Source organism: Hydra vulgaris, chromosome 04, assembly GCF_038396675.1.
Source record: "Hydra vulgaris chromosome 04, alternate assembly HydraT2T_AEP".
In the NCBI taxonomy this organism is placed as follows: domain Eukaryota; kingdom Metazoa; phylum Cnidaria; class Hydrozoa; order Anthoathecata; family Hydridae; genus Hydra; species Hydra vulgaris.
The window spans coordinates 45,412,501-45,437,093 of NC_088923.1; the positions used below are offsets into that span (position 1 = coordinate 45,412,501).

General features: G+C 26.7%; 1 protein-coding gene across 2 annotated transcripts in view; it reads left to right on the forward strand.

Annotated features, from left to right (window-relative positions):
- The window catches only part of LOC136079832 (uncharacterized), a 68,194-nt gene extending 47,907 nt beyond the window's left edge, over positions 1–20,287 (forward strand). For both annotated transcript variants that reach the window (XM_065796436.1, XM_065796437.1), the window contains exons 4-8: positions 4,662–4,833; positions 13,693–13,876; positions 14,097–14,193; positions 19,490–19,539; positions 19,611–20,287. In XM_065796436.1, the coding sequence (XP_065652508.1) occupies positions 4,662–4,833; positions 13,693–13,876; positions 14,097–14,193; positions 19,490–19,539; positions 19,611–19,789 (682 nt within the window). In that variant the 3' untranslated portion in view covers positions 19,790–20,287. The remainder of the gene's footprint in view (positions 1–4,661; positions 4,834–13,692; positions 13,877–14,096; positions 14,194–19,489; positions 19,540–19,610) is intronic.
- Positions 20,288–24,593: the final 4,306 nt, after the last annotated feature.

Sequence of the window (24,593 nt, forward strand, 5' to 3'; positions counted from 1 at the left end):
AAAGTTTAATAATTTTTTTTAAATGTTGGCCCAAACCTAGCATGACTAATAAATAATTCGAACAAATCATTTAATAACTATTTTATTGACCATACTAGAGGAGTTCGAAGCAAAAAAATCATTTAAAAAAAAAAAGTTCCAGACATTGATGGTATTTCGAGCAATGTAGTAATAGATATCTTACCCTTTATAAAAGATCCTCTTTTAAATATTTTTAACACATCAATTTGAACAGGAGTTGTCACAGAAAAATTTAAAATATAGAAAATTTTACCAATAGTTAAAACAGGAGACACGGCATCACTAACCAATTACAGACCTATCTCAATTCTTCCAGTATTCTCCAAGGTTCTTGAACGAATAATCTACAATAAACTCTAACAGAAAACAAAATTTTAAGGGAATATCAGTACAGTTTTTTAATGAATCATTCAACGGAGTATGCAATCATAGACCTCATGAACAACATAAGCTTATCTTTTGATAAAGGACAATTTGTATTGGGAGTCTTTATTGACCTTACAAAAGCTTTTAATACGGTCAACCATAAAATTCTGATTGAAGAAATGAAAAGTATGGTATAGAAAATAAAACTATGAAATGGTTCACCAGTTGTTTAAATAATAGACAACAATGTGTCGTAATCGACGATATTTTTAACTCAAAGCTATTAAAAAATAATGTGGTTTTCCACTGTAATCAATTCTCGCCACCTTGTTATTCCTTATATACAATATATATATATATATATATATATATATATATATATATATATATATATTATATATATATATATATATATATATATATATACATTAATGACCTTCCTAAAGCTTCTACAATTTTTGATTGCATAATGTTCACAGATGATACAAATCTGTTTTATTCATCTTCTTCTATAGTCATTTTACATACGCTAAGACTGCTTGGGGATCACACAAGACAAAATTAATGTCTCTTTATTAACGTCCTTCTAGAATCATATTTCATAAAAACAAACATGTACGTGCTAAACCTCTATTAAAAGAAATGAAAGCGTTAAACATTTATCAAATCGATATCTATGCTAATAAAATATTCATGCTAAAATATAAAATGGGATTAGTGCCTTCACAGTTCACAGAAAACTTCTTTCATTCAATTACCAATAAGTTTAACACCAGAGCATCTGGTAACTTTATCCTACCCCGAAAAAAAAAAAAAATCTCAATTCTCTTATTTCTTATCTCTTATCGCGGCACCTATTTATATAACAAATTAATTCCAAAGTAAACCTTAATTTCTCTTCCTGAAAATATTTTTTCTTTAAAGTCAAAACTTAAAAATCTTGTTCTTAATATAAATAATTATATAGAATTTTTCTAGTTCATATGATAAATCAAAATTTGAACTAAAACAATCTACAACGTGAGAAAAGTCGGATTTATATGCGTATTTAAAAAACATTAAAAATAAATAAATAAAATACACTTACATAATTCATAATACAATTAAAAAAAAAAAATTATCACAATAATATTTGAATAATTGTGCATAACAATTACAATGTTTACGTGTATCTTGCGTAATACCCCAAGGTTCTCGATGATGAGATTTTATCAGTCTTCTACGAGTTCCCAATAACAATATAATTTATCTTAACAAGCCTTTCATAATATATTCAACTAATGCTTCCTAAATTTATTTTTTTCAAATATTTCTTCTTTTTTAACTGAGTATTATTTTTTCTGTTAAATGTATTTTAGCAGTATTTGGTTAAATATAATCTTTTGTAACGGAAGTATATTTTGCTTATATTACAATGCGAAAAAATATAACTAATATGTAGTTGTGAAAATTTAAATAGTTAAATAAATGTTGTCAAAGGTTGACTTGACCAAATTTTGAAAATTAAACAAAAAATATTACTTTATAAAAGTATATATGTAATTCGCTTAAAATATTTTATTGAAATCATTGCTTTTAGTAATTTAATAAATAATAAACACCCGCTATATACGCTTTGATCAATTAATTGACCACAAGTCGTTCCAGCATTGACCACAAAACGTTACATGTGCTGTAACGGTTTGTGATCAAAATAACTACAAAACCCACTTTTAATAATTAAAATTGAAAAATTTAAATGACAGTTTCAACATAATGAAGCAGCAAGGTATTTATTATAAAATTTTAGAGGCCAAGTAAGAAAAGAAGATTAATAGTAGAGTAGATATCAAGGCTGACATTATTTTGAATGACTTGAATATATTGGATGAGATTAAAAGAGATTTTATGAAAAATCTTAGAATGAAATGGAAAGAGAAAAATAGAACTAGGACTCTGTTTAAGGCTAAGTACCAGAACTAGTTAGATGGCGATGTCAAGCCTGTAGAGAATATTCAACCTTCAGATCCACCTGTTATCCTGGTAATTAAGTAATAATATATGTAATAACAATCATTTAGTGTTAAGTCTTCTATGCAAATGTAATGTTGTTAACGCCAATATTTGAATGTTATCTTTATTATGTAAATATTTAAATGTTTACAGTTTTCTTCAGCATGAATGGATTGGAAGTCGTATGAAATTACGCATCCTCAAAAGTATTATATTTTAGATTTCAAAGACTGCCAGCCCACTTTTTTTGAGCAAGACTGTATAATAATTATTCAAATTCTTTTTAAATCTAGAGTATTAAAAAGTTTTATACAGATATCAAGTGCCATGATTAGTGTGATATGTATAAAAATGACTGAATGTCCCACCTCCGGCAACTCCTATCCAAGAAATTATAACTGAGTATCTAATCATAAAGATATTAAGCTCTTTTAGAAAGAATTAAATATATTTTTTTAATGCCTCATTAATTTTCATTATGAAAATTAATGAGGCATTAAAGAAAGGCAGTGATCAGCTTGTGCGAAACAGAAAGGAAACGGAATTACTTATTCTCGAAGTATTTAAACTTCTACTTGTAGAAAACTTGTAACTTGTATAAAATTAATTTGTTTATATGACTTCACAATTTTACATGTTTATTTTTTTATATGGGAAGCTAGTTAAATGTATTTTGACTCTTAAAAACAATATTGTTCCAATAGCGCAATTTTGATTTTTTAGCTTTGCAAATTTGACACTTTCAGACGTTGAGGAAACTCCAAACTTAAGTATGTTTATGGTTATGTCAAATAATAACTTTAGCAAAAAATTGCGGTATTTGGAGCCTGGGAACAAAAATCCCCTTATAGTGAGGACAATGAGTTAATAAATGAATTTGTTGATTATATTATACTAAATTTAACTTACGTTTCAAATTTCATGGATTTATATTTTAGATTTTGAAAGTTAGGACTAAATAAATTTTCAACTCTCCCCAAAATGCTAATAACTTTTTATCTCTGAAAGATTATTCCGTGAAATTTAAAACCTCGTAATTTAGTTTAATTTAGTGAAAAACTGTTATGAAAATTAAATCAATAACTAATTGCATTGAATTTTGGGGTGAGGGAAATAAATTTTTGGGGCATTTTTGTGCCCAGGCTCCAATCACCACAATATTTTGCAAAATATTATTATTTGACATAACCATAAACATACCTAAGTTTAGAGTTTGCACAACGTCTGAAAGTGTCAGTTCTGCAAAACCAATAAATCAAAATTGCCTCACTAAACAGCCCGTTGTTCAGAGTGGTTAGAACCTAATTTTGATGTCAAAAATGAATTCCCTGACCCCAAAAACATATGATTAGATGTATAACATGATAATATTAAGACGTTCTTTATTTTTGCTATTTTTTTTATACTTTGGCCCACTGTGCAGCAGTATTAGACTATTTAAAATGTTAAAAGATTGTTTATATATTATTATGTATAGCTAAACGCTTGCTTATAATATACTATGTATAGCCAAATGCTTAGTTATAATTTGCTATATACAATTAAAAGCTTCTTGGCTTTGGGAGAGATTAAAAATTGAAAATTTTTCATAATATTTTTCGATAATATTTCATTAGATTTATTGATAACACACTTTTGAAAATTTTTTTTGACCTATTTGCTATTGATTAACTTTATTTAATTTTCTGGTACTCACACTGTTTTGATTCGTTCTCTTTATTATATTATGTAAGGTGCTATTATTTCTCTCATTGTAAAAATAACTATTTTCCCGCAAAAATAAATTTATCAAAAAAGTGAAGGCTTATATTTGTAATATTTTTATAATTTTATTTGCTTGTAGGTCCAATATATTCACTTTTTTTCCAGTTTTATTTGTTTTTTGTTTATTTGTAAAAATATTATTATTATGTTCGAAAGTAGATTGAATAGTTAAAAAGCTTCTAACAAAGAGTTTTATATATTTTTTCACAGTACATAAAAAGAGTAATTTATATTCTATGCACACTGCATAAAAATCTGAACAATTAAAACATCCGTTCAAAACAGCATCCTGACCGTTTTTATAATAAACGGATCCTGTTCGAAATCCGTTTCCAGATCGGACCTTAAACCACCAGTAAATATAATAAAATGTGCTTACCTTTACATTTGTTTATGACCCATTAGTAAATTTGACACTTTTTTACTTTTATAAAAAACAAAGAAATTTGTATAGATACGAAAAAATAAATTATTTTAATTTTTTATTAATTACTACCAATAATTAACTTTTTCCTTAGCGATGAAATAAATCTTCGCATAAATATGACAACAGACTGTTTATGCTCCATCTGGAATGTAACTTTATATCTGCAACCAGAATCAACTTTAACCTTAAAATCTTTAGTTTGGGATGGTTTCAGTACGAGTAACTCATTTGTGGAAAAAAATGATAAATTCTCTGTTGTTTATGTAAGACTTTTAACAAAAGATATGTTTTTCTGTAGTTTTTTTATTTTGTTATTTTTGAATTTTAATTTAAAGTTTTTCAAATTTTTAAAACTATTTTGACACTTTAAGATATGTAATAGAGACCTAGTGGGCACGGTAAAGTTTAGAAAACGTTTTTTAGACGTATATGGGAATCGTTTATTTTAGGTGTTTTTTCAGTCTAAAGAAAATGGTGATGGACGGTTTTAACATAGGTTCAGAAAACATAAACTTAAGTTTCGTAGTTATTCAGTGTTTTAATTGCAAAATTTATTAAATTTTACTAAAACATTTATTTATTATTTCAATTATAATAGCATTAATGCTATATTAAATGCTATTAATGCCTTTATAATTATAAAGGCATTAAAAAAAATCATAAATTCAAAAGAAGTAATAGTAATTTTAAACACATATTCAATGTTAATGAGATTTACAAATATAATTTTTTTTTATCTTTAGGGTTTGGACTCTCTTTATATGGTCTCCTAATAATCAATCAACATTTTCTTTTAGTAGCCTTTCCGTCGTCAAAGCACCTACATAGAAAAAAAGCCTTATCTAAGTTAACATTTAAATTATTTTCTTTTTAACGATTCAATGGGTTTCAAACTAATAAATTGTCAAATTATCCAAACCTTTTTTTCTGTAATAAACGCCACTGAAACCACACCATGATTGGCTAAAAAACAATTATCTTTTACATAGCTTTTATTTTATTAAAAACTGTTTGAGGTAATATCATAACACTGCTCATTTCATTAATTCTTTTAAATATTTGCATTAATTCTTTTAAATATTTATGTTTTTACCGTACCAATTTTATTAGTTGCAATTAATTCTCTGATATATTATCCAGAGATGTGTTATAAAATTGCAATTTGTATAATAATTCTAGAGGTCTTTTGTACAATATAATAAACCTCAAAAATTACATTACGAACCGTATAAATATAATAAATCATGAACACATTAAGAATTAATTAAAAAATTATTAAAAACATTAATTAAAAATCATAAGCTATTTGACAAGGAATATCCTTTGATTGATCCAAATTGATTTGACAAGGAATGTCCCATCATTAACTATTCCATTATCTTTCGAAATAGAATTATAATACTAGTATATATACACATTTCATTTGCAAAAGTATTTAAAAAGCTTGATATAAAATTAATAGAATATAATTGCAATGAAAAAACTACAAATGAATGCTGAAAATGTATTAAACGGCTTGAAGGGCCGACTAATATGTTAAAACTCATTGAAGTTATTTAAAAAAGGTTGACACTTCTTTCCAGTGAGTTCGGCTTGCGTTGTTTTTACAAAATTCTGACATTTATTTATTGATTGATTTATTTATATAGGCAGCCATTAGGTCTGATTGACCAAAAGTTAATGGAATAAAAAATGTTTGTGTGTATGTATATATATATATATATATATATATATATATATATATATATATATATATATATATATATATATATATATATATATATATATATATTTATATATATATACATCATTTATTGATTTTTGTTTATTCGGAGATAACGATTTATATAGGTATTGATAAATGTAACTACAAATGTATATTATACATTTGTATTTATATATATCAAGGGATTTTGGTTTATCCTCCACCAGCGGTTGCGTTAAAGAGTCATTACCAAAGCCCGTATACTCAACAGTATTCTCCTTTCGGAGCACTCAGATAATGATGCTAGGTAAGGAAAAGATATTTATGGAAAAATAAAAGATATTAAAATATAAAGCAGGATGTTAGCGAGTTAGAGAGAGAGAGAATAGAGAAATGCAGACAGACCAGTCACTTAAGAAACACATAATGGAGAACACTCTCAAGCCCTTGACGACTAAAAAGTTTCTATGTCTAATTTTTCTTTTTATATATTGATATTTATATTGTTCAAGTCAAAAATTGTCAATCTGAGAAAATCAGGGTTGAAGTTTTAAGTTTTTAATATTTTTTCCAACTAAGAGTGCCATTTGTATATGTCGTTTTGTAAACATTCGTTTTAGACTTCTGATATTTTGTCACCATGTACAACACATTACATCCAATCAAATGACATTCATAACTCAATATCCATAGTTTTGACTTTTGGCACCCTTGATCTGGGTGTACGATATATATCAATAACTATATAAATGGTATTGGCATTGTGGTTTATCCTCCTCCAGCTAATTTCCATATAGAGACCACATACCAAGGCGTGCAAAGACAAGTTCAGCTCATTAAAGAGGATCATAACCCACTTCGACGACCAAGAGTGAGTTTAAGAGGAATAAAGAATATTAGAGTGAAAGACAGAAGAAGACAAGTTACAAAGATACCATAAAGATAGCGGATAGATATTGCACCGGATGTTAGTATGTGCAATTATACATTTAATCTGTTGCAACTAATTAATGTATGTTCTTTCTTTAACTTCAATAACTATATAAATTGGATATTGTGGTTTATTCTCCTCCAGCTAATTGCCATATTGAGGCGACATACCCGGGCCCGTTCAGCTCATTAAAGAGCATTATCACCCGCTTCGCTGACCAATAGTAAGCAAGTTTAAGAAGAATAAAATAAGTTAGAGCGAGAGTCAAAAGAAATTGATTAAGAAAGCCAGCATAGAGAAACTGGACAGATATTGCATTGGTTATCAGAATGTGCAATTTATACTATTAATTAGTTAAACTAATTAATGTATTTGTTTTAACGTAATTGCTAATGACTATACAAATGGGTATTTTGGTTTATCCTCCTTCAGCTAATATAGAGGCCACATACCCGAGCTTGCAAAGACAAGTTTAGCTCACTAACGATCACCCGGTTTACTGACCAAGAGTAAGCGAGTTTAAGAAGAACGAAGTAAGTTAGAGTGAAAGTCAGAAGAAGTCGAGTTAGAAAGATAGCAAAGAGAAAGCGGACAGATATTGCAGTGGATGTTAAAATGTGCAATTTATACTGCTAACTAGATTACCTAATTAATGTATTTGTATAAACGTAACCAACATTGCTAATGACGTTTATTCATACTTATCATATAATGTAATAATTTTAAATTATAATTTGACTATTTAAATGGTATTGTGGTTTACCCTCCGCCAGCTAATTGCCTTGTGGAGGCCACATTATCGAGGCCTGCAAAGACAAGTTCAGCTCTCGAAAGAGCGTCATTACCTCCTTTATGGACCAAAAGTAAAGTGAATTTGGGTAGAACGAAGGTATACTAGAGTAAAAGATTGAAGAAGTTGTGTTAGAAAGGTAGGATAAAGAAAACGGACAAGAATTGCACACAATGTTAGAAGGTGCAACAGTACTATTAGTCAAACCGACAAAGACTTGAAGAGTTCACTTGAGATGATCTCTAATTCAAGTAACTTTGTAATTTGATTAAATAAATTGTTAACTCTGAATAACCGAGATTTACTAAACGATGCATAGTTATCAATAGATAACAATCATGTTTTTTTGCTTGTGATTTAATATTTAAAGAATCACAAAATGTTTAATTTAGACATATTTTTCAAAATTTTGCATTTGCAATGTTGGGTTGTACACATTGTTTCAACGTTGATCCATATACATTGAATCAACATTGGATAATACATATTGGATCAGCATTGGGTTTAGATCATAAAATAAATAACTTTTGTAATTTTTTTACATACGTTGGACCAACGTCAGTATTAATTGATATGATTGCTTAATACTTGACATTTGATCATCGTCGGATTTGCATGAGAAAAAGTAGCCTATATTCACAATAGTTTTACATAAGTTGGCCGAATGTATGTGTGCTAGCTGGGCTGTTTTGGCTGCAAAAGATGCACGTTGTTGAACGCTCAGCAATTGAGAAGGCGTATTCTAATGGCACTAAAGCAGCAGATATCCGGTTGAATTTGCGCGCTAAAATAGCATAATTATACTTTCCTTCTCCCAGGTATTGCAAGAGTTTTGTCCGAAAAACAAATTATTAGACAAGTTGGAGAAGTTCTAATTGAGGTAAAGGAAAGCATTTTACATAAAAATAATAATAGTAATAATAATAATAATAATAATAATAATAATAATAATAATAATAATAATAATAACAATTTAGGAATAAAAAGTTGGTATCTGGATTTGAAATTCGAGCAGTTTTTGTTTAATCATTACAGAAACTCTGATGGTAATAGAAAAATCTTACCCATTAAAATTTTCTACAACGAGTTCTTCAATATCTTCTTTCACATTTTAAGTTAATATTGGTAAATTTCTGTATTGATATTAATGATTATTCTGTAAAAGTAAATGAAATGAATTTAAAATTCATCAAACAACGGGTAATCTTTACCTGGTAATGCTTCCCGCACGGTAACCAACTTTGGGGTACCTGGGTGCCCGGGTATCCGTCAACAGCTTTACTACTAAGTTACAATAGCTAGTATGCAAGTATTGACAGATGTTTAAATAAAATAATTTTTTATGAAATTGTAAAATTGACCAATATTCATGATTTATTGTTGTTCCTTTTAGCATTTAATGTTTTGATATGTAAAAAAATACAGTTTAAAATGTTAAAAACTCCTACTACAATCACTAACTTTTGTATTGACATTTTAAAAGTACTTAAATATAACTTAAGTAAATGTTTTATTATTATCTGATAAAGCTTTAAGTGATAATCCAAGAGTTAATGTTAGTCAGGGCCGGAAATAGGGGGTGCGTGGGAAGGGTGTGTGTATCCCCTCTCCCAAATACTAAATTCTACTCGGCAATAAATGATTTGAGTTACCTTCATCGGAAATTCAAAATGAATTCTTCTTAGAAATAAAACTTTTATAATTCCTTGTAGAAACGATTTTTAAACTTGAGTTTTCGCTATCAATAATAAAAAATGATTTAAAACCTTTTCAATTTCAGAATGTTGGACAATATCAAATAACATTCTATAGGAACTTTAAAAGTAAAATTGCACAGAAATTGAATAAAAGAGCCATAAGAACGGATAACTGAAATGCGCTTAAATCCGGTTTAAACTTAAGTATGATCAGATATAAATGAGGCTAAATTGTCCGTTACTGGTTTTATTTATCGGTTCATACGTCTCTTTAATCTATTTTCCGAACAATTTTACTAAAGTGCAGATTTATTTTGTTAAAAGATACAATGAATATACATAATAAAAAAAAATAAAAAAAGAATTTGGTAAGTTATGCATGTAACAGCATAATTGATGATGAATATAAAAGAAAACATATATATCATATGTATTTATGTATGGATGTATGATACAAAACATGTAATAGCATGTCTGGCAAAGTAAATGGTACACACAAAAAATAATCTGGTCTAATTGATTAATTCCATTTATACCATGCTTGGCCCATTGAATTAATACACTTCTTAAATACCGCTGCGATGCCATTCTTATAGTTAGATTAGATTTAATTTCTGTCTTCGAATAATAATTTTTTTTTTCCAGTACAAAGAGATATAGACATTTATAAAAAAGTTTATGATTGATTATAAATTTTTTACAACTATGTTATCCATCTAAAATAAGATGAGCAGCTCGAGCCTAATTAATAAAATCTGTTTTGGTTTTAATTAGTATCAACTATAAATACAGTGTAGAAACGTCAACTGACCAATATTTAGTGGTCCGTTTATTAATTTTTGGAAAATTTTACCACCCCAAGCTTATTAAGACTCTCTCGTTTATAAAGTTTTACTTGTTATAAAAATAAGAATAAAAAAGAAACAGTGAAAATTGGTTTTAGAAATTAGAAATTAATTATTTCAGTCTCTAATAAGAACAATTTTTTTTTAGTTTAAACAGGCTTTAATAATCACCGACCAAGTAAATGCCAATTTATCGAAAAGGAGTTTATAATTTCTTTCTCACCAAAGTATAAAACTTATTTCAACATATTTGATCGCATAAGCATTTGACCGCAAGCTTAGCCTTTTCCTTTTTCTAACAATATTTAGCTCAGCTTAGATGGAAGTATTATTATAGCAACTGATTAACTGACTAATTGGTTGATATTGATTTTATTGCAGACAAGGTTGCATGAAAAATAAGAGTTACAAACTACAATTTATTTATTTATTTTGCACAATAAGTTCAACCAAGCATTGATTATACATTTAATGAGACTTTTTAGAAGTCATCCATAAAATAGGTATGGTTATAGGGGAAATGGGGTCTTCAAATAGCGTACAAAAACGTTTTGGGGATGAGAGTGGGGGGTGGGAACGGTTCAGTTTAAAAGCCATCCCATATATAATGGCCCTGAGTAAAGCGGATTTCTATTTCACCCAACCTCTTTTTTGAGTCTGCAAAAACCAGGTTTTAGCAGTGCCATGCCTAATGGGTCAGAGACTCACCAAAACCTGTCATTAGGGTCTCAAAATCTTCTAAATTTTACCACTAGGTATTGCTAAAATAAAAAGCTCCTTAAGTTTGCTGAATCCTCCCCCCCCCACCCAATTGGGGGCATATCTAGCCTACACCCGGCACTGGGTTGTAGGCTTTGGTTTCAATATTACTGCGTAATATTGAAACCAAAGCCTACAAAGCCAAAGCCTATTACGCATATATCTCGCGTAAGACTTGTTTTTTACGGACTTACTGAAAAGGGCTGCCTGAAAAAATAATCCACCCTAAGTAAAAGATTCTTTTTATTTGATAGGTTAAAACTTTTTATTTAACTAAAAAGCAAGTCGTGACTTAACAGCTATACGATCTTGGATCTCCGCCTGCAGAGTCGTAAGCTTCAACTTCTTGCCTTATGGACTTACTGATAAATGCATAATTTAACTTTATGAAAATAAATATTTGTATACATACATACATACATACATACATACATACATACATACATACATACATACATACATACATACATACATACATACATACATACATACATACATACATACATACATACATACATACATACATACATACATACATACATGCATACATACATATATATATATATATATACATACATATATATATATATATATATATATATATACATACATATATATATATATATATATATATATATATATATATATATATATATATATATATATATATATATATATATATATATATATATATATATATGAAAACATATATTTCGTTTAAATTTAAATATCTTTTCAAATCCATTGAAATCAGAGCTTTAAACCTCCGATTTCAATGGATTTGAAAAACAAAATATATTTTTTAGTAGTATACCGAAATTGGCAAAGCTTATAAATGATTATGAATAGAAGAGTTTGTAAAATAAATTGGCCCAAAAAGAGGAAAAGCTAATAAGAATACCAGAATAGAACAAAATATGTTTCAATAAATAATATTCACCTTCATAGATTGCAGTTATAAAATAGAAATTGAAATGCAACAGACGCAAAGACACACAAATGGGTAAAGAGTTAGCTCAACATTTCCATGGTCAGTTCACAATAATAGATGATTTGGACAAAGGAGTTTATTGGCAGCAAGATAAAAGAGTATTGAAATAAAGTGTCAACGCTATCAATCCAAAAAAATTGGAATCAGCCACCAAAAAACAGCATGTTGAATATACCTAAAGCCTTAGCTTAGCAAAGCTAAGGCTTCAGGTATATTCAACATGCAGTTTTTTTAGGTATATTCAACATGCTGTTTTTTTACTGATTTCGCGCCTTTTTTAAAAAAAAAAAAAGCAATTTACGGTAAAATCAGTGACCTGGATTTCACAGTAAATTGCGAACAACCTTTGTTTTATTTATTTTTAGATTTATTGTAATAATAATTATTATATATACAACATCATCATTTTTCCCAAATTCGACGATCATCATTCTTCTCAATTGGCTGACAGTTATGCAACAACGCTTGCATTAAAGGCGAGATATTGTATTTATACAATTTTTAGCATTTTAAACCAATTTTAAAGCTCAAATAAGACAATTCTATGCTGGAAATTTGTCTCGATGGTCTTCTTCCAGGAAAAGTAATATTGCGTGCACAACAACAAAACACATCAGGTTGTAGTGCCTACGCAGCTGCCTTTACATTTTAGTTGGGAATGCATGAAAAAGATAATATGACGTAGAAATTAAAAACAATTTGATGCTTCCTCGTCTTTTTTACTTTACACAAACACTAATCAGAAACCAAACAGAAACATCAATCATAAACCAAGCAGAAACACCAATCAGAAACCAAACAGAAACACCAATCAGAAACCAAACAAAAACACCAATCGTCGCAACTATTTTAAAATTCTTTTCATAAACACGTGAACGTGAATAATTGATGCAATTTATCAACATTTAGACTATGTAACTTAATATTCTTTAACTTTGTTTAAACTGTTAAACTACATTTTTATTCTATTTTGTTCCGTTTACCTAAAAATAAAACCTTATGGGCTACGTAAAAATTCTGCCTAGCTGTCTGCTATAATCAACTGTTGCATCTAATAATAACAATTCTATTTTAATAATATCAGCGTAAAATTTATTATAATAATATTAGCGTAATCAACGCTGTAGGATCTAGGTAATAAATACCGTTTAGACATGGGACTTAAAAAATAAATAGGGTTAAAATAATTTTGAATATTTCATCAAAAAACAAAAGTTTTAGCAAAAAATTTTTTGGGAAATATTTATAACAGGGTAGGAAAGAAATGTTGTATTCCCTCGGAATTTATATTCGCTACACAAGGAAAACATTTTCCTTGGGGACAAAGCATTGGGGAACCTATTTTGTCTTTTTCTTATATTTACGTTTTAAAACTAATAAAAAGATTTTTTTAATTTAATTTAGGTAAACAAACTTTTAGAAGATTCTTATGTAGCTGCTAAAACAGTTTACGGTGTAGATATCGCAACTGCAAAAGCTAATGTGTTTATTGCTGTGCATTCTAGTTGGGTTTATGGTGGCAAAGATCCTGTCTTTGGAGTTAACCAACAAACAATCTCAACACCAATTGAAAGACCAATTGCACCAGGTATATATTTAAGCAAAAAAATTATATTTAACATTTTAATGTTTACCTTAAAGTTCAACTAGCTTTCCCAACCAAAATGAGTTAAGTATTACATCAGGTACATATATCAAATGCTATCAGTTAAAACAGTATATATGCTATTTCAATTAAATGCTTTGTAATTATTTAATTGAAACATCTTTGAATTTTTTGAATTTGAAAAGAACTTGTATTTTATTAGTAATTAAAATCAGTTCAGCATGGAACTATAAGCAACTAAACGGAACCACATTACAGACTAAAACGCATCATTTTATATGTGGAACTCTGCAGATTAGGTATGTTTATACCTCAATGTTTATGCATAAACATATTAAGACAAAAGTAAGCAAGTTCATATGCATCGTATAATAGTTTTGAAAGAGTCATACAATTAAAGTTACTTATATTTTTATATAACTGCATTTTTTTTTTCACTAAGTATTTACTTTTTAACTAAACTTAACATAAAATAGAAAACAATATTTATAACCAAAAATAATTAATTTTATATCGGTTTAACATCGTATAAAAAATCGAAGTCTTAGGTCATTTATTAATTTCAATAATAGTAATTATTTTCAATAATAGTAATTATTTTCAATAATAGTAATTATTTTCAATAATAGTAATTATTTTCAATAATAGTAATTATTTTCAATAATAGTAATTATTTTCAATAATAGTAATTATTTTCAATAATAGTAATTATTTTCAATAATAGTAATTTTTTTCAATAATAGTAATTATTTTCAATAATAGTAATTATTTTCAATAATAGTAATTATTTTCAATAATAGTAATTATTTTCAATAATAATTATTATTTTCAATAATAATAATAATTTAGGTCATTTATTAATTTCAATAACAATAATTATTTTCAATAATAATAATTGCAAAATAGTTGTAAAAGATTATTTCCTTACCTTAAACTAACTTAGAGCTATCAAAAGTAATTGAATAAATATTATGCGGACCTTTATAATAGCATAATCGCTTTTTTTATAAAATAACGTGAAATAGGTATTAATCAATTTTAGAATAATTTAATTATTTATACTAATTATTTTTAATTGACGTTGCCAATCGTGTTAGCCAATACATATATCTTTATCTTTTATCTTTATATTTTAGTTTTCTTGGTAATTTAAAAAAAAATTTTAAAGACATTATTTAAAAAATATTTGTACGCCACTGTTTTTCTTTAGCTTTGTTTTATTAGCTTAAGTTTCATATAAATGAACAAAATAATGTTATCTTTAAATATCTCCATAAATGGTATACTAATAACAATTTTATTTGAAAATATTATCAGTTTTTTAGTAGTTTTGCTTGATTTTGAATTCATTTAAAATTACAACCATATTAAAACTTTGCTTACTGATTGATCTACAACGTCATTTTCTTCTGATCACAATTAATGACGTTATTTTCTTCTGATCATAAGCAAGAACTTTATTTTCTTCTGATTAAAAGCAAGGACGTTAACTTCTCCTGATCATAGGCAAAAAAATGTTTGATTAACTTTTAGAACTTTCAATAAATTGTTTCATGCAATGAATGCTCTAGCATGAAAAAGGAGTAAAATTATTATTTAAAAAAATGCAGTATATGTAAAAATGCAGTATATGCAAAGGCTATTTTCATTCTTTATAGCTAGGTTTTTTTGTATCTTTCTACAAAAAATATCAATTATTTAATGTGGTATATTACATAATAAATGTCAAAATGTTTTTTTTAATTGCTGAAAACTATTTTGATATCCTCAATTTAACTTTCTTTTTCCTAAAGAGTTGTTATACTCGTGTTTTTTAATACACTTATTTTGGAATAAGTGAAGTGGCATAAAGACCTTAATACTATCAAATCAACATTTAAAAATTTTGTTTTCTTAGCATAGTTTATCCAAAATTAAAAGTAAAACCTTACACTATCCGACGGTTTGCCCATTGTTCAATTATATTATATTAATAAAAACGAGTAAATGATGCATAACAAAATAAGTAAAGTATCTATTTCTAAAGAGTTATCTAATGATGAAGTTGACGGTACTACAAATACTTGTTCGTCTTTTGTCAAACATTTAAACATTAATGTCAAAATATTTTGATGTCTCGCAGTGTTTTCTTTATAACAACTTGGTAGCTCCCATAAATACTCGAAGATTAACTTAACGTTATACATTACTTTGGGAAGGAATATTTATGAGAGTAATATCATTTATGTAAATATTAAATAAACAGTTCTATTCTTGAAGGTTTAGTAAAACAAATTTTTATCTGAAATTATTAATTTTGATGTCACATTTAACCTAGTAAAAGTTTAAAAAAAAAAAAATTAGGAAGTATTTTTCAAACTTTTTTTTAGTTCTTCCGATTCAAGTGCTAGATGTGTTTGCGAAGGACCCTCTCGGAAAGTTTTTATCGGCCTTATAAAATCCTAATGATGAACTACTTATACTAATATAAACTCAAACAACTCCCTCAAATCTTAAAATAAATTCTTATTTCATTTAACAATAGACTAAATCAAAACACTTCTAATAAAATTATTTTTAAATCTTCTGAACGTGCGTATAAAGATGCATGTAAAAAAAGTGGATTAAAATAATTTAAGCTAAAAGTTAAAAAGAAAGAAATGTTTTAACAAATATTGGAATAGCTTTTTTAAAATTATTAGAGAAACATTTCCCTTCCTCTAAAAAATTTTAAAAATTTTTAACAGAAATGCTATTAAAGTATAAAGCTATAGCTGTAACAAAAATATAGAAAGAATTATAAAAGGCCATAATGTTGCATTAATTTTCAAAAATGAACTAATCAAAGAAAATTTACTAAAAATTGTAACTGAAAACAAAAAATTGAATGCCCTTTGAATGGAAAATGTTTAATGCATTTATCGGCTTAACCGAGAGCGAATGGAAAAATCCTTATGCCAACCATAAAAAAACATAAAAAATTCTCAAAAGAGACTATACTGTCAAAATATATTTGGCAACTAAAAGAAAAACATAATAAAATTATATATATATATATATATATATATTATATATATATATATATATATATATATATATATATATATATATATATATATATATATATATATATATATATATAAATGTATATATATATATATATATATATATATATATAAATTAGAAAAACACTTATCTAATTTTTGATTTCTTTAACACTGTGTTTCACCATCAGTAGGTTTATCGGAAGAATGTCTCTTCCTGATGAACCTACTGATTTTGAAACACAGTGTTGAAGAAATCAAAAATTAGATGAGTGTTGTTACTTATTTATTATTGCTCTGTTCTCTTAGAACATTGAGCACTCTGTTTGGAGAATACACTAACATAATTTATATATATATATATATATATATATATATATATATATATATATATATATATATATATATATATATATATATATATATACATATACAAACATGTATGCATGTATTATTTGTAATTAGACAACACTTATTGTCAAATTAAAAAAAATATAAGCGAGATAAAAAAGTACCCATGTTTATCAAAATAACTAATAGGGGTTTAGGGTTTCCAGTTTATTTTACGTCACATGTATATTTTTACTTTTAAGTTTTTAATGCAATTTATATAGAAAAAGATTTTTTACAAAAGAAAAAGTTCGGTTTTCTAACTATTTTTCTGACTATGGCCGTTCCTTTCATTTTTACTGCTGCCAAATAAATTAGAATCAGTTTTTCCAATGAATGTTGTTGATTCATATCGGATTTTTCTTACTTATCTCTTTACTAATTGAAGTGCAAAAAAAATATTAACATTTTCAAATATGGCAAAAGTTAAAGATGGTCTCCGTTCCTAAATTAAATGCTCGTTTAAATGCTCTTTTTTCGATAACAATTGATGATTAAAGATGTCGTAATTAAAATTGCGAATGAGAAAGGAAAATACAATTTCTTTATGATAATGAGTAATTTCATGATATGAGTAATTTCAGTTTTTGCTACATTTAATTTCATATATATATTTTTTTAGAATGGGCACCCAAATAGTTTTTGGATTCGGCCCCCATGACCCTTAACCCGGCCTTGATTATTAACCGATTTTTGAAAACTGTTATATGATACTGTAACATAGTAACAAAAACTTTGTTAAATTAAAAATTAAAACTCTAGTAACTACTGAAAAGTTTAAAAAAATCTTTTCTATATACATTTCCTTGATTGATTGTTACTTTAACTTAAGATGTAACTTTTATTGTTATTTGTTAGGTAATAATTCTTCTATAAATTGTTATGAAACATCTAGGTTGTGGAAGAACTTTATTAATTAAATTGGGTCTTGATTTCCTGATTTAGAAATTAACAATATATTTACTCCATTAAAGATATAGTTTCTAGTATCTTTTTGTTGTTTTTTTTGTTTTTTGAAATCATTAAATAGTTATACAACTTTAGAGAGCTGATGCTTCTCAGGTTGAACGTTTCTTTTAATGAGATCTTAAATTATTTCTGAGACAACCAGATGTTTAAGTATGAAACTTGGTAGTAAACACAAAAAATAAGAAAGTCCTATTTTTTCATAATTTTTTGTTTAAAGCGTGTCAACAGGCGAGTGTTTCTCAAAATTAACAATGTCTTTCTTACCATGATAAAACATTCTGGGTATGACTTCCAGCCGCATTTTTTTCTTCAGGTGTTCGCAAAAATTAAGAAAGGTTTTCTTGTAGGAAATTTTGTCATAAGGTCCGTTACAATTTCCAACCCAGGGTTTAAAACTAATGTTTTAGAGAAATATAATTAAATACTTTAAAAAATTGGACGAAATATAACTTTAAAAAGATATGGAAATATAACTATATTGCCTCCAATTTTTGACACCATTCACACGGTAAGTAGGCCTGTTTAATGTACGCATTAGATCAAACTGAATCTAGGGGCGTCAAATTTTGTTTTACTTTATATATATTCGTAATTTATAATTAGACATTAAATTTTATTAAAATATTTTTATTTTCAAAGATTTGAAAATTAATGTTTTTTCGCAAATAATTTAATGGCTTTAATATTTAAATGACAGAAAATATAGCCAATTTATTGAAGTAATTTAAAAATGCATATTATATTTTTAATAATGCATAAAAATTTAGCTTTTTAATTTTTTTTAGTTTTATTTCTTTTTAACATACAAATAATAGAACTAAAAATCAAACAAGTAAAAAAGTATAAATATTAGTTTATGCGATGAAATTAGAACCATGAAATTAGAATTTGTAGATCTTGTGATTTACTCTCTATATAGAAAAGTTTAACAGTCAATTTAATTTAATATAAAAATTTCTAAAGAACTGATAAAGTAGAATACAAAATCAGTTTAAAAATATATAAAATTATACTACATATAAAAGTTATTTTTGGTAAGTTTTATATTCAAGCCTCCCGTCATACATTGCAAGTAATACTCTATTGGAAAACAAATACAATAAAAATATATATCAGCAATAACGAATTTGATGTTAAAATCAATAATGGATTTTTTTGACGATTCGGTAGTTGTTTTTATTATCCATGTTAATCTAAACAAATAAATTTTTAGACAACAATCTCCTTGTTACCAGCGTGAAATATCATCAGGGATAATCAAGTGTAAGCATTATTTTTCTATTAAAAGTTAAAAAAAAAAAAATTAGGAATTAAATTTTAAACTTTTTTTTTAGTTCTTCCGATTCAAGTGCTAGATGTGTTTGCTTACGACCCTGACACAATGCTTATTTACGGGAACACTGCACGAAATGATATAGTTGAAGTAAACATATTTACAAATATACCCATTATTATATCAAAGCAAAAATGTTTCAAAATAAAAATGTGTGGTTTATTTGTTGATAAACAATAAGTTAAAGTGTTTAGGATTGTTTAAGCTACTTCAGTGCTTGAGTGGAGAAAAAAAGTAACGGAATGGTATTCGGTAAATTAAAAATACTATCCAATCTAGTCATTCATATAGAGAGATTTATAAAAAGGTAGCGAGATGGTTTATACTTTATAAAAAGGTGACGGTATAACAACACACAGCATCCCGCTTCACTTCAAGCATTGAGCTATTCGAAATTTAAATAATCTTTAAAAAAAAAATTAAAATTAATTATTTTTAAAATTTTAATTTTTTGGTAAAACTTACATTACCGATTTTGTTTAACTATATTTATTCGTGAATGCACGGATTCGTGAGTTACGTGGTTTAAAAATGAATTTGCAGCAAAAGGTTGCGATTATTTGGCATTTTTTAAAAGTTTTGTAGTTAAATAGTTTTCTTAAATTTTTACATAATAAAATAGATTTATGAGATTCCCATTTGTAAACTTCTTACTAAATAAATTTTAAACATGCTTGACTGTTTTAGTTTTGTTTATTGATTTTGCAACCATTTATTTTTTAATTCATTACCTGCACTCTTGTAAAAATAATGACATTTAGAAAGGTAATCAAATACATACACACGCACAGACATACAGATAAACACACTCACACATGCGCGCGCGTGCGCGCGCTCGCACACACGCATGTACGCACACACACATTCACAAACACATGACCTAACGGTCTAATGATAGAGCGCCGCTGAAATAGATTTAACCTGGAAATTCACACTTTCTCTCTTACCAATGTTGCTTCTCTGACCAGACCCATCGAATTGAATATATATGCATGTATATATATATATATATATATATATATATATATATATATATATATATATATATATATATATGCATACTTTTTTTTATTATTAGTTCCCCCTCCCATGAGCAAATAGAACTTCCCCGTTTCTTCATTTTGAAGAAATGTAAAATAGTTTTGCAATTTTTTCGCTTTAAGAAATCATTTTTTCCTTTCTCAAATATGATAAATGAAAAATTAATTCATAACGTTAATACATCAAAACCTAACTTTTAGATAAAAATTGATAAAAAACATCTAGAAGTAGTTTGTTTGTGATAGTAAAATAATTTTATCAACAAAATACACTTTATACCGCTTTAAAATTATAAAAAAGTTGTGAAACTTTTTATCTCGCAAAAGTCTGGAAATAAATTGCAACAATATTAACATTCAATGACAATGCAAGATGACAACTTATCGGCCTCGTAAAAACAAGTGCAGTATGATTTTTTGATATATTTATTTGTATCACAAAAGCTATTGGCATTCTGCGATTAACCCACCCGTAGTATGAAGAATGGCTTCGTGGTAAGCAACGGAGAAATAGAATAAAGGTTAAAATTTCAGAGAATTGCGTCAGAAAAACTTTAAAAACATGTAAAACGACAAGTGGCTTTTAAATTTATGTAGGATCCATAAGGTTGATCGTATAGAAAAAAAAAATTTTTAAAGAAGAATTTTCGACGGTTCTTAGTTACTTTATTGTATTTTTAATGATTGATAAAACTCAAAATTTCACTAAAAAAAGAAAATATAAATTATATTTTAGGCAAATTTCAACAAACTCTGAGGTAAAATAAAAATTGAAAAAATTTAAAACACTGTTTCATGATTTCAATTTTTTTAATCAACATACTTTCCGTTAGATTAAAAAATTTAAACTGATTAAAATAATAATATTTGTAATTATTTTATGGAAAGTGTATGTATTTTCCGGAAGAATGGTAAGTTGTGCTTCAAATGATATATTAAAAAAAAATCAAGTTTTTTGAAAAAATTGAGTGTTTTTCCTATATGATCCACGTAGAAAAGTAGATCATATAGGAAAACCCACGGAGTGCAAAAACAGTCAAAACAAATTTTATCAAGTATGAACCAATACAAAGTTAAGTAAGAATGAATTTGCCATCACATTGTCTAACACAAAATGTCTTTTGTTTTAATTATTTAAATTATTAGGTATTTAAAAGGCAGCATTAGTGACGATTTTGCGATAGATATAATTTATAAAGATTTGGCCACAGCCTTTGGTAAGTCTCACATAAATGGGTTTTGAAAAAAATATGAAGCATACGGCATCAAGGGTGTACTAACTGATATATTAAAGCTTGATACTGGAGATCGTATTGTTTTTTTGAAATAAGAAAGAAAAAAGTTGTGATTGGTGAATGTATCAAAATAGCCTGAAACTTTTTGTAGTGTACCTCAAGATTCTCTGCTTGATCCTTTATTATTCTTGATTTTTGTGAATGATTTACCGTCAGTTGTTCATTTAAATTGTAAATTATACGCACATGATAGTATACTAATCAAAATTATAGAAAATATTGAAGATCACAAGTCATTGCGAAATAAAATCAAAGTATTTGTAAAATGGATGGATATCTGGTTGTTTAAGTTGAATGTTAAAAAGTGTAAAGTGATGCATTTAGGTAAAAATAAACCACAAATGAATTATAGTTAATTGAAGACAACGAGGAGCATGCATTGAATACAACAGTAGTTGAAAGGGATTTAGGTGTTCTTAGTTTATTCGACCATAAGTGGTCATGATCAAGTGAGTTCAGCGATAAGAAAAGCAAAAAGCTTAAAGTCTAACTAAATGTATATATTTTTATGTGAGACCGATTTTTGAGTTTGCTATACCCGTATGGCAACCTTTTTTACGACAGGATTTTGATGGTTTAGAAAAAATGCAAAGTAGAGCAATGAAGTTAATTTCGCAGTTTAAGGCTTGTCACATGAAAATAGACTAAAAGCATTGGGCTTAATAACAAAAAAAATACGTGCGAAAAAAGATTTTATACAACAGTATGGACTTATACATAATATAGACCAAATAACTTAGCACAGAAATTCACAATCAACATCATCTTTACTCGTTCAGGTCCGGTTTCTTTGGTACGGGATAACAATCATAGATTAGAAAGAAATATTGTACTATCATGTTTACAAAGATATAACTTCATTTGTTTATTTAGAGAATTTATTTATTTTTTAAATTTTATCATATTAATTCATGATTTAGATTTTATTATATTAATAAAAACACCTGTTTAAATATACAATAAAAAAAAGACCCGCTATATTTTAAAAAAACATAACGCTAGATTTCGTGTTTTATAACGGGTAATTACTATTATGTTCAATGTATAATTCGTATGAAAAAAAAATAACGGCAAATACCGTTATGTTTTTTTATACGAATTATACATTAAACATAACGGGTAATTTACGTTATGTTCAACATATAATTTGTTTGAAAAAAAAACGTAACGGTATTGCGGTTACGTTTTTTTCATACGAATAATACATTGAAAATAACGGTAAATACCCGTTATATATATCGTTAGATATGTGGTTGCTTAAGTTCAATATCAATTATTGATTCATTAAACTTGTTGTTTAACAATGCTGCATTAGTATACCGGCAAGACAGATGAAGGTATTGTATTGTCAATTTACTTGATACAGATTTTGCAGACTCTAATCCCTTGAATACCATATCAAAAGGGCTTAATGAGAGTTTCTTCTATAGCAAGTTTTGTGTTGCAATTTTTTTTTTGTCGATAACTAGTTCTTTCTTTTGTTTCGTTTTGAACTCAGTTTGATCTAGATTAATGTAAACTTTTTTAAAATTATTGAATGTCTTTAGCTTTACAGCAGCTTTCAAAACTTCTACTCTGTTTGTATTGCTGGTTAATTCTACTAAAACAGGACTGCTTAGTGCATCGATCCTGGTTTTGAAATGATAAACTCATTTGATTATATTTTTATTTATGATTATTTCTCTAAATAGACCATTAACTGATTTTGAGTTGCACTCTTTATGGATTTTAGTATCAGTATCTTTTTTCTAAAATTTACTTTCTTACTTTCCATTATCATTATTTAAGGTAAAAATTGCCCTTTATGGCTTGAAACTCTGCATTAAACTAATCCTATTTTTGCAATTGAGGCCCCATTTTTCAAGTTACTTTTAGTTTTATTTTCTTTACCTAAAACTGCAAGATCATTAATCAGATTATTGTTGTTATATATATATATATATATATATATATATATATATATATATATATATATATATATATATATATATATATATAATTTTTTTTGTTTTGAAAAAAAAATCCTTTGAAACATAAAACAAGCAAACAAAGAATACTAAAATAATCATATAAATCTTAAAAACATTTTATTATAAAACTATAAAATAAGCAATAAAGTTATTGCATAATTTTATGGTAAAATATGCAATAACGTTCATTGCATATCTTATAGTAATAAAATGTAAATGTTTTATTTGATTATTTTATAATTTTTTGTTTGTTGTATGCTTTTTGTTCAAAACAATTTTAAACAGTTTTAATATAAAAGCTCTTTGAGCGCTCTAAAAAAAGCTTATAAAAAAAATCGTAAACATATAACACAAACTGCAAAAAACCCCGCTTTTTTACAAATATTTATATGATGTCATACCCTAACTTACGTAATAAACTAGTATAACGGGTAACATAACAGGTAACATAACGGGTAAAATAACGGGTAACATAATGGTATAACATAACGCTTTCCATTGACAAAAGAATACGTAAATAAATTTGCGGAACATAACGCTTAAGACATTAAGACATAATGGTAAACATAACGCTAAAAATCTCACTACCCGTTATGTAACTGTTATGTTAGCGATAGTTTTTTTACTGTGTATTTTAGCAATAAATATTAATAATAATTATATTAATATAAATATTATT